Source organism: Phocoena phocoena, chromosome 4, assembly GCF_963924675.1.
Source record: "Phocoena phocoena chromosome 4, mPhoPho1.1, whole genome shotgun sequence".
Classification (NCBI taxonomy): Eukaryota; Metazoa; Chordata; class Mammalia; order Artiodactyla; family Phocoenidae; genus Phocoena; species Phocoena phocoena.
The window spans coordinates 11,182,110-11,194,188 of record NC_089222.1 but is presented as its reverse complement, the minus strand read 5'-3'; the positions used below and the strand labels follow the sequence as shown (position 1 = coordinate 11,194,188).

General features: G+C 47.7%; 1 protein-coding gene across 1 annotated transcript in view; it reads left to right on the top strand.

Moving 5' to 3' along the window:
• Nucleotides 1-2,846: 2,846 nt before the first annotated feature.
• Nucleotides 2,847-12,079, top strand: part of PLCL2 (phospholipase C like 2) — a 202,205-nt gene continuing 192,972 nt past the window's right edge. Inside the window, exon 1 of the mRNA XM_065876327.1 lies at nucleotides 2,847-3,176. Coding sequence (XP_065732399.1) covers nucleotides 2,847-3,176 — 330 coding nt within the window. The remainder of the gene's footprint in view (nucleotides 3,177-12,079) is intronic.

The following is a 12,079-nucleotide window of genomic DNA, read 5'->3' as shown; positions in this document are numbered from 1 at the left end:
GGAGAAATGGAAAGCAATCACTTAGTAACTGCGGAGAAACAAGCAGGAGGGAGGAGGAACAACTGCTTACTGTGCTGCTTGTGATGAAAAAAGTCTGAGTTTAGCTATTAAAAAAGCCTGCTGGGGGCTGAGCACTGCACATGTCAGAGGCACACGCTGCTTCCCGTCACCATACAGGAGAGATGGTACCCACCGCCTGGCTGTTTGTGTGATGCAGAAGTACAGCTATAACATCTGCAGGCGTCTGACCTGTGGGAGACAAGCACTTAGGGGGATAAAAAGGAAACTGGCACAGGCCTTGGGCTTCTGGCGTCGTTAGTCACAGGTCTGCCAAGATGCTTTGGGAAACATTTTAATTTAAATGCCAAGTGTATTTCAACGAAGACTCCCTGGTTTGACCTGTTGGGAGTCCAGAGGGAGATTGATAGGTGCTCATTTTGGAAAGCATTAGGAGAATTAGATGCTGGTTTTATAAAAAAGCATCCTGGAGGTTTAAATCTCTATATGTCCCCACTCACCCTAGGAAACTCATGGTACAAGCTGCAGGATATATGACTCTCATAGCATATTACTAGTGATGGGTAAGTGCAGGAAAAGGCAGAAATATCTCCAGGCGTTTATTAAAATATCAAAATTAGAGGACTTTAAGGATAAAGGCCTAGCATTCTTCCTTTCCTCCCCACAGCACAGTCACTGGCTACTATGACTATACATTTGATAAGGCCTGATTTGCATTATTTGAATATATTTTCCTGCAAAAATATCACAAGACAGAAAAAAAATTGAACCAAACTAGAAAAAGAAAGGAAGAAAGAAAGAAAAAGAAGGAAGGAAGGAAGGAAGGAGGGATGGGACTGAATATTATAACATTGTTGTCCATCGATGTGAAAATATGTCTGTTAGCGTGTAGGCCCAGGTTGGCAAAAGATGGATAAAAGCTTGTCTGATGGGTTACAAAAACATGAATCCAGAGATCAGAAGCATTAAAACACCCCGAGAATAACACAAAGGTAATTGAAGTTGCTTCAGAGGCAAGGGCGGGTGTGTATATGTATGTAAAGCTCGTTTCCTCTGAGGCTGCTTGGCAGTTTGCTACAACATCAGGCTGATGAAAGCAGGGTCTTTAAGTTCACCCCCCAGCGGACTGTCAGTTTCTCCTTCGCGCCCTGCGGGAAGCGCATTCCCGGGAAGGGAAACACACTAGTTGGAGAAGAGCTGGGGTGCTAGAGAAGGGCTGGAAGCTGGAACCAGGGAGCCTGGGATGGAGAGGTGGGTGGGGCCAGGCTGGGTGCGGCCTCGGGTACCAAGATGCGGAGATGGGGCCACGTCTGGCTCCAAGGGTGGAGAGCCAGGGAAGGTATTTGCTCGGGGGAGTGACATGATCAGGGTTTTTAGGCTGGTCACTCTACCTGAAGCATTGGGGGAGGGAGGAAGGAGGAAGGAGGGAGAACCAGAGGGACCGGCTGCAGTGATCCAAGTAGGATAATGCCCCAAAAGATGAGCCTGACCTAGGACGCGGTCTGCAGAGGGCTGGACTGGCTGGCGGCGGGACACTGGCGGAAGGACACTGGGAGGGAGGGACGACGGTGATAAATCCCTGGAGGACGACTCAGAGGGCTCAGAACAGGCTCTAACGAGGTCCTCTGCTTCTCACCTCTCGCCGCTCCCCTCCCCCCGCCCCAGCATCCTTGCAACTAGTTGAATCAATTCACAGATTCACAGTTCAGGATCCGAAAGGAACGGAATTAGCTTCTGTATGTGAAGTGGGTCTGACCCACGAGGGGAGCCCGGAGGGGAACGTGCGGAGAGTCTCCTCCGGAGCTGGGCGGGAGCGGAACGAGTCCCGCGCGCGGGGTTGGGGTAGGATAGGGCGCAGCGGCGGAGCCCAGAGCTCGGGACCATCGTGCGGCCCGCGGCCTGCACTGTCTTTGCTCCTCGGGGCGCCGGCGGGTGACTGGAAGTTGACAAATCTCTAGGGAGGCGGTGAGCCTCCCGGGACCCGCGGCCGCCGCCTGTCGCCGTCCGCTGGGCAGCGAGGTTCCTGCGGCCCGATGAGCCGGCCCAGCGGGAGCAGCCGCGACGACGGCGACCACGAGCGGGAGCCGGGTGGCCCGCGGCGGCAGGGGAGGGTCCCCGCGGCCTGTAGGGGGCAGCGCCGAGCCCGGGAGGAGACGGCGGCGGAGGGGTGGGCGAGTCCCGGCCTCCCTGCCCTCCGTGCGCTTACCCGGCGCCGCCGGCTTCGGCGGGGACCCGGGGGTACGTGGCGGGCCCGGCGCGCGACAGCCCCTGGAGAATTGGGATCCGGGGAGACCCCGGCGTCGCCACCCGCCCGCCCGGGGCCGCGAGAGCCTCGGGAGGCGCCTCCGCGTGGCCGGGGAGCGTCTGGGCGCCCGCCGCTTCCCCGAGCCCGAGCGGGACGCCCGGTGCCCGCGCGGTGGGTGCCCTGAGCCCCGCGGTGGGCGCCCCGGGGCGTTCCCCCGGTGAGGGCGCCCCGTTCCGGCGCCCCCGGCCGCGCGGAATTTGTGGCGCCCGCGGCGGCGCGTGTGCCGGGCGTGTTTCCCTCCCGGGTGCCGGGCCCCGGGCCCCGCCGCCGCGCTGACTGTGTCTCTCTTCTCCCCCTGCAGGAATCTTCCGAGAATCCTGCTGCCGCGACTCTAACCGTGAGCGAGGCGAGCTCGAAACCAACAGCACATCTAAATTTAAAAAAAAAAAAAAAAAAAAAAAGGCGGAAGAAGCGGCCGAGGCGGCGGCGGGAGGAGGAGAGGAGGAGGGGCCGCGCGGCCCGAGGCGGCGGGGACGCGGGGACGCGGGGACGCGGCTTTGTGCTGGCGGGTCGCGGGGCGCCCATGGCGGAGTGCGGCCGGGGGGGCGCCGCCGGCGGGGCCCTGCCCACCTCCCCGGGCCCGGTCCTCGCGGCCAAGGGCGCCCTGAGAGCCGGGGCCGGGGAAGGCGGCGGCGGCGGCGGAGGGCGCCTCGGCCACGGGCGGGCGCGCTATGACAGCGCCGGGGTTTCCAACGGAGACTGCAGCCTCGGCGTGTCCGCGGACGAAGCCCAGGCCAGCCCCTCCAGGGGCCCCCGCGGCGCCGCGCTCGCCCCGACCCCCGGCCCGGCCGCCTGCCCCCTCCCCCGGGAGAGCAAGCCGGGCGGCCTGCCCCGCCGGAGCAGCATCATCAAGGTAGGTGGGCGAGGGGCACCCGTCGCCCGCCCCCCGCCGTCCGCGGGGGCTCTTTACCCGAGAGGGGAGTAGTGGTGGCAGGAGGTGGGTGTACGAGGAGCCAGCCCCCTGCTAACGGGAGCCAGGGGTGCGCTGGTGCTTGGAGTGGTTGAGCGGGGACTGGGTGCATATGGCATTTGGGAAGAATGGAGAGGTGGTCCTGAATGTGCAGGGAGCTGTGCTCAGACATCCCCCGCGGAACTTAGGGATGTCACCTCTCCCAGGATTGGCCTGGAATGATGGCCTGTACCTGCTTGGCAGGGCACGCTCTCTTGTGGTAGCCTCGGCTGGTAACAGACTCCCTGCAAGGTTTCCATTGTATGTTAAAAACAGTTACCATGTGAAAGCATGTTCTTAAAAATCCCAGGCAGTGAACAGAGATTATTTAATAGGTTTCTTCTCATCGCTCTATAGTTGCCTCTTGCAAACAGCTGGACTCAGAGGGTGCAAAAAATCCCAGGTCGCTCAATCTCACGGAGAAATGGAGCAGGTTTCTGAACATAAATGCCCATTTCGGCTTTCTTAGGGTCAGAGGCGCTGAGAGATTACAGTCCTGCACGGTTTAATCTTTTCCTTGCTGCAGTAGGCAGGCCTCCAGCTCTGTGGAAGTTCTTTTGGGTAGTTTGCTTGGTTTTGCTATCTTTTGCCTGGGGTTATTTAGCAAAAGGAAGTCAGCGATTGTTTTGTGCATTTTAAACTCCAGGAGTAATGTAAGGAACTCCTGAGTTTGTGATGGTTTCGTACTAATATTACATTTTGGTCTGCAGTGCAAACATATTTCTCCTGACATGAAGTGAAAAAAAATTGATGAGCTAAGAAGAGCAGAGCCTTAGGAAGGGCTAGCTCTTTCTGCTCAAGTTTGGAACAAATAGAAAATGTTGCTGTCTGAAGGCTGAGAGGTCACCAGGACGGTGAGCATCAAAGCACCCTGACACGGCTGTCCCCACCTTCCTGTGGCAGATCATCAGCGGGAGGGGGAGAGCAGAACGGGCCACAGTGAAGAGAATTGGCACTGGTGGTATTTGAAATTTAACTGGACCTACAGAAACCTTCTGAGTAGCATGTAGTGTCTGATGGTATTATCAGCCTCTGCAGTTACCTAGTGAAATATACAACCTTGCTACTCTATGTAACAGGCAATTGTGAAACTGGTTTTCGCTTTGTCATCTGTTGGCCCGGTTTATGGCTGAGCAAGGGCACAGTTGGAGGGCTTAAAGATCAAGTGTATTACCTATCTGCAGCAGGCGTTTAGAGTTTAACTAAGGAAAGCAAAAGAGGTTTTTGCTGCATACCTACCTAGCTTTTAGTGACTTAACGTTTTCTTCTACTCTGTCGCTTATGTTGCCATGGAAGTTGCTTTCAACCGTGCGTGGTACTCAATACCCATTGACAGAGTTATGTGTCATAACTGTTTTTATTGGTTACTAGATATTTGTGGTGATTTTGCACTGCAGTGTTAATGAAATCTTCTGACGTAAAAATTCCAGAGAAGATAAAAGCTGACCACATTTTAACTCCTCTCCCTCAATTTTTTTGAAGGGCCTGATCTTGCACTATTTTTAAAAAAAAAAATTCAGATTTAATTGTTGTCTACATGTGGTTCACAGTGTAACTTATTTAATTACAACAGCATCTGTTTTAATTTTGCATTCATGGGAGGTTAGGAAGAAGGATGGTTTGCCAACATTTCTGACATGTGGAATTGAGAACTTGTTGGTAGATATCATTTCTTCATTGAAGATGCTAGAAGCACATGGGGAAATGATTAATAATTCAGAAATCACTGGAATTTTGAAAGTTTCCCAGATATCTTTGTCTTCTTTCTAATGGAGGTAGTTGGTCCCTTGTTTGCAGTTGTAGCCCTAGATATACATTGTGAGGAATGTAGTAGGGGTTCAATAGGTTGCTTCCTGAATGAATGGACAAATGATAAGAAAGTACATATTTTCTCTAAGTTCTTTAAATTTTTAAAATGGCTCATTGGGATTTACCAGTCGCATATCTTATGTATTGTCTCGTATCTCCTAAGATGACTTGACTCCTTTTTCTTGCCTCTATTTTCAATGTGCATTTTCTTAATCACCCTTTAAAACTATGGAAATAGTGTTGAAAGTTGATCAAGCCTGGATTTTAGAGGAGGAGTATGCTATATTTAAATAGGTAATTACTTGGTATTTACTCCCTTTCAGTTGGCGTCTAAAATCTTGAGGTATCAAGATTTTAGAAATTTAGTGTGGCATTTTCTAAAGACATGACAGCATCAAGTTAATAACGTAATAGAATAAAGAGATCTTTAACTTTAATACCGACTTTCATAAAGCAGCAAATAATGCACAGGTATTTTTGTCACACAAATGGCAGAATTACATTTCACTTTTGTTAAAATGTAATAAACAGCTTAGCAGGAGCCCATGTGAAAAAGCAGTGGTGACATATTTCTTTGGTTTCTTTTGAATAAAGGGATGAATGCAGTCAGGTGATGGAAGGGGAGAGGCGGGAGTAGATTAGTGAGCCTGGTGATGACAGCGGACTTGAGGGCATGGCGCGGAGCGTGTGTGCTCACTAAGGATCAGAGGCTGGTGTTCGTGGGGTTGCATTAGTTGCAGTGTCCGGCTATGCCTGTTTCCTAGTTCATCACAGTCTTGACCTTCCTCTTAGGTGGGGATCCCCAAATCAGAGAGAGAAATAACAGCAGAAATGGGATAAACAGTGGGCAAAGAAGGGGAACTAAATCCACTGTAGGCTGACTGGAATGATATTCCGTATTTAAAATTATTTCTTTGGAACTCCATCTGTTTTGTAAATGTGGTGTTGAGTAAGAAATTGTAAATTGTAAAACTACATTTTCTGCCAAAACAGATGCACAGATCCATACTAAAAGAGCTCCTTGTTTATGGTAAGAGTGTCGATGGAAATTCAGGGTGAGCAGCCTGGTCAGACCTTTCTAAGTACCTTGAGAAGAAAAATAAATCATGGAACTCATCACCAGACTTTTCTACTTTTCCTTAGCTTGTTGAAAATAGTGTCACACTTTTTAGCTTATTCTCAAAGGCCTATTACTAGATTTTTAGGGGAGAAGCCATTATGTTTGTCATCTCTAGTAATCTAGTAAACGAAAACGTCACTTTCATTTTCTCTTTCCATATTTCATTTCATCACACCATTCAATACAGTCCACGCTTTATTTTGAAACAGTTAATTTGGTTAGCTGTTCAGATGGCATTCATTTTTTACAAATAGCTCCATCCTTTAATTCAGAAGCTTGGTCTAAAAATATGAAGTAACACTTTAAGCCTTAGATTTCTTTTTAAGTTTTGAAATAAATGAAGTTAAAATGTCTATTAGTTTGGATGGTTTACTTTAGTCAAAGCTAATTAAATATTTTGGATGGTACATTAAGAGAGGTGATTTAATTTGCATAAAATAAAATTCACTCCCGTTGGTGTCTAGTTCTATGGAATTTGACAAACACATGTAAGTCATGTAACCACTACCACAACCAAGATCTAGAACAATTCTATCATCTCAAAAAATTCTCCAAGTCTCTTTGCAGCCTTCCCTGCCCCCTATCCCCTGACCATAACAACTATTGATTTGGGTATTTAAAAAAAATAAGTTGGAAGTATAGCCATTATACTGTTTAGGTATTTAAAAGTAATGACAGCAGCCACTGTTTATTAAGCACTTACTATGTGCAAAACACATGAAAAGTGTTTAATTTGATTCTGTGACCTGGTCTTGCACCAACCATGGAGGCTGAAGAAAACCCCAAGTTCAGAGGGGTTAACCGCTTGTCCAGGGTGCTGGAGCTGGTTGTTGTACCCCGCTTGGGCACTCCACTGACCCCCACATTACACTGGCAGTGTTAATTTTTTTGTATACTTAAGGAAGCATTGGTGGTTTGGAACACCAGATTTGGTTTTCCCCTTTAAATGTAGGGGATACTGAAGGGAAAAAAAGAATCTCAATTTCTTCTGGCAGAAGAAGTTGGCAGATAATATGGCCAGGCAGCTGTCTAGTCACCTGTTATGGCTGCCTGACCAGAGACTCTGGCTTCGCTGGGACCAAAGGTTTGACCTTGTCCAGGGTGGCAGCCCTTAGTTTTCTTAATATCACTGTTGTCCTTATTATAGTGTCACGGTGTGTAGGGGAAATGCTTTTGCTAACTTTCCGCCAACGTAGATTCCCTATGTCTTGATGCTGAGCACCGCATCATGGGGAACTAGCAGGCTTTTCACATCTATTATGCATATTTAAACAAAATAATTAAAATGTACATTATGGTGTAAATAAAGTAGACTCTTTGCAGGCCAAAGCTGGGCTGTATTTATCAGTTCTGCACAGAAAGCAAGCACTCAATAACCATTTTCTGAATTTTATCTTAAGAATAATATCTGCATTTGACTTTAGACTTTTTTTTCTGAATGGGGGCTCGGGGGAGACAGCTGTACACCCAGCAAACCTGTGGACGTATCATGAATATTCAACCAACAGTAACTGGATCACAGAGTGAATTTGTCTGGTTAAACAGGCAGCCTTGGTCATTTAGGTCAGAAAACTCTGGTAGCCAATCAGCAAGTCTCCACTTGGCTTTGTACTGATGCATGTGAGGGAGTCCAGGCTCCATAACTGCTGCAAGGCGGGCGCAGGGCCGTGAGTCTCAGCCACTCAGAGAGCTTTCGTCACACTTCAGAGTTCAGTTTCAGAAGTCATTAGGGGGTGTTCATTTTCAGACCCTAAAAATTACTTACCCCTTTTGCTTCTGCCCTTCCCTGTCTTCCAGCCTCCCCTCCAAACAGTGATGCTTGACTTGTGGTGCTTTTCACCAGGTCCAGATAGACAACCGACAGGAAATTGTTTATTATTATTTTTTAAATTGCCTATCTTGGCCTCTTGAGTTAGTTTCTTAGAATGCTCTCTCCCAGAATCTGTTCAGTTCCTTTTATAGTTCTGTATGCTCTGTAAGGGGTCTAAACGAGACTGTTCTTTTTTTAACGCTTAAGTTCCCCATGCCTCCGAATTCAACGAAATAGGGCCGTGCTATCTGCAGCCTAAATGCAGGTATAAATGAATTGTGAACATTCACGTGTTCCCTTCCGACTCTATTTTATACGTGTGTTCAAAAATAGATGCTCTGTTCCTTATTAATGCTAAATTTTGTCTGTCATTACTTGCTTGTCTACCAGACCTCCAGATTACTTCAGCTACTTATGTTTTATTTCGAATTAATGGATTCTGTAGTACAGGGGATATTCATATATTTTTACCAGTGGGCCACAGGATCAGAAACTGTGCAGGCTGCCTGGCCAGCTTTTCTCTGCTGTTGATAATGGTGAATCGACAGGGTCGTACCCAGCATGGGTGTTAGCAGTGACTCAGACAAGTCGGAACCCCCGGGGGGGTTTCAGTGGGACCTTTGTTCTTTATGGCAGGATAATCCCATAGCTTTAGGGGGCTCAGAGCGTACAATGACTTACACTGGGCTTTAGCAACAGTTGTGTGAGTGGGCCAGTCTGCTGGCAGGACGCCTGGCACCTACCTGTCTCCGAAGGGCAGAGGAGGGCAGGTGGGAGGCCCTGCTGGCTGTGAGTGCTTGGTCACGTGGCGGGGGATTAGGTAAAGCTTGTTCTGGGTAGTCATCTCAGCTGGGCTGTACAGGCAGACCACCTTTTATTGTGGTTCGCTTTATTGCGCTTCACAGATAGCGTGCTTTTTACAAGTTGAAGGTCTCTGGCAACCCCGCGTCGAGCAAGTCTGTTGGCGCCATTTTTCCAACCGCGTTTGCTCACTAGTGTCTCTGTGTCACGTTTTGGTAATTCTCGCAGTATTTCAAAATATTTCCTTGTTATTATGTTTGTGATGGTGATCTGTGATCAGGGATCTTTAATGTCACTCTTGTAATCATTTAAGGGCACCACGAACCGTGCCCATGTCAGACGGCGAACTTAATTGATACATTTTGTGTATGTTCTGACTGCTGTCACCTCCCTGTTGCCTGAGACACAGCAATGTTGAAATTTGGCCAGTTAATAGCCCTGCAAGGGCCTCTAAGTGTTCGAGTGAAAGGAAGAGTCACACTTCTCTCATATATTTTTTTTTTCTCATTTTAAGTCAAAAGCTAGAAATGATTAAGCTTAGTGAGGAAGGCATGTCGAAAGCCCAGATAGGCTGAAAGCCAGGCCTCTTGCGCCAAACAGTTAGCCAAGTTCTGGATGCAAAGGAAAAGTTCTTGAAGGAAATTAAAAGTGCTGCCCCAGTGAACACACCAATGGTAAGAAAGCGAAACAGCCTTATTGCTGATATGGAGAAAGTCTGAGTGGTCCGGAGAGACGATCAGACCAGCCACCACATTCCCTTAAACCAAAGCCTAGTCCAGAGCAAGGCCGTAACTCTCTTCAGTTCTGTGAAGGCTGAGAGAGGCGAGGAAGCTGCAGAAGAAAAGTTCGAAGCTTAGCAGAGGTTGGTTCATGAGGTTTAAGGCAAGAAGCCATCTCTGTGACATCAGAGTGCAAGGTGAAGCAGTGAGTGCTGATGACGAAGCTGCAGCAAGTTATCCAGAAGATCCAGCCAAGATCATTAATGAAGGGAGCCACACTAAACAACAGATTTTCAATGTGGATGAAACAGCCTTCTATTGGAAGAAGATGCCATCTAGGACTTTCATAGCTAGAGAGGAGAAGTCAGTGCCTGGCTTCAGAGCTTCAAACGACAGGCTAACTCTCTTGTTAGAGGCTAATGCAGCTGGTGACTTGAAGTTGAAGTCAATGCTCATTTACCATTCCAAAAATCCTAGGACCCTTAAGGATCATGCTGAATCTACCCTGCCTGTGCTCTGTAAGTGGAACGACAAAGCTTGGATTACGGCACATCTGCTTGCAACATGGCTGCAAGTGAATACTGAATATATTAAGCCCACTGTTGAGACCTATTGCTCAGAAAAAGAAGATCCCTTTCAAAATCTGACTGTTCAATGACAATGCACCTGGTCACCCAAGGACTCTGAGGGAGATGCACAACGAGATACATGTTGTTTTCATGCCTGCCAACACAAAATCCATTCTGCAGCCCATGGACCAAGGTATGATTTTGACTTTCAAGCCTTATTATTTAAGAAATATATTTCGTAAGGCTATATAGATGCCATAGAGAGTGATCCCGCTGATGGGTCTGGGCAAACTCAGTTGAAAACCTGGAAAGGATTCACCATTCTAGATGCCATGAAGAACATTCATGATTCATGGGAAGAGGTCAAAATATCAACGTTAACAGGAGTTTGGAAGAAGTTGATTCCAACCCTCATGGATGTCTTTGAGGGTTTCAAGACTTCAGTGGAGGAGGTAATTGCAGATGTGGTGGAAACAGCAAGAGAACGAGAATTAGATGCGGTACCTGAAGATGGGGCTGAATTGCTGCAATCCCATGATAAAACTTGAATGGATGAGGAGTTGCTGCTTATGGATGAGCAGAGAAAGTGGTTTCTTGAGTTGGAAACGACTCCTGGTGAAGATGCTGCGAAGCTTGTTGCAATGACAAAGGATTCAGAATATTACATAATCTTAATTGATAAAGCAGTGGCAGGGTTTGAGAAGAGTGCCTCCAATTTTGAAAGAAGTTCTACTGTGGGTAAAATGCTGTCAAACAGCACTGCGTGCTACAGAGAAATCGTTCTTGAAAGGAAGCATCAGTTGATGGGGCAGACTTCATCGCTGGCTTATTTTAAGAAACTGCCAGTCACCCCCGCCCTCAGCAGCCACCACCCTGATCGGTCAGCAGCCATCAACATCGAGGCAAGATCCTCCACCAGCAAGAAGACTACAACTCACTGAAGGCTCAGAGGATGGTTAGCTTTTTCTTCTTCAACCAATAAAGTATTTTAAAATGAAGGTATGTATATTGCTTTTTTAGACACAATGCTCTTGCCCACTTAGTAGACTACAGGGTAGTATAAACACAGCTTTTATATGCCCTGGGAGCCAAAAGATTCGTGTGATTCTCTTTGTTGCGATATTTGCTTCTTCGAGGCAGTATCTCTGAGGTGTGCCTGCACGGTGGGGTCTTGGTCTGTCCTCAGGACACACGTTGTATGTCTGGATTATTCAGGGGGAAGAATACTGGTGGGAAAACTAGAGGGTGTGAAGTTCGGTGCTTGGATCAGATTCTGCCTCCCTCTCTTCCTTCCTCTTGACCTTGGGCAAGATATTTAAGTCTGTGTGTCTAGTTAACCCACCTCTAAAACAGACACAAGGATATCTCCCTCATAACATTGTCGTGGAGATTAAATGAGATGATGTGTGTGGCATACTCAGAACAGCGTGTGGCCTGTAGTAAATACTCAATCAGCAGCCCCTGGTATGTTTAGTTTCTCTTATTTAGAGTTGATCCTGAGATGAGCAAACTCATTTAGCTTCATTTGAATTGGAGATCACTAACACTGCCATCCCCGTTTTGAAAGTCTTATCTTTTGAGACACAAAGAATGTACCCAGATAAGTTTCTCAGACTTCTTCTGAAGATGCTTCATGAGTGATTTTTGTTCTGGTGCCTCTTTCAACCTGATGCGTCAGTACAACTGAGCTCATATCTTAATAGCCCCACTTCAATAGCCCCACTTCAATAATCGGAGGGCACTGGACATTAGTTTTATTGCACCAAGCCCCCATATGTCTTGGTTTGCCCAGCATAGTCCGGATTTACCCCGGACAAAACCAGGGTTTTGTCCTCTCCGCTCTCCTTTGATGGATTTCAAAGCTTTTCAGGAGGGAATCATTTCCCGTTTTTGTCTCTTTTTAACAAAATTTGATTTACACTTTTTAGGGTCCTGGAGGGTAAAGCAGGTAGTAGTAACAATTTGTTTTCAGGTGAGTT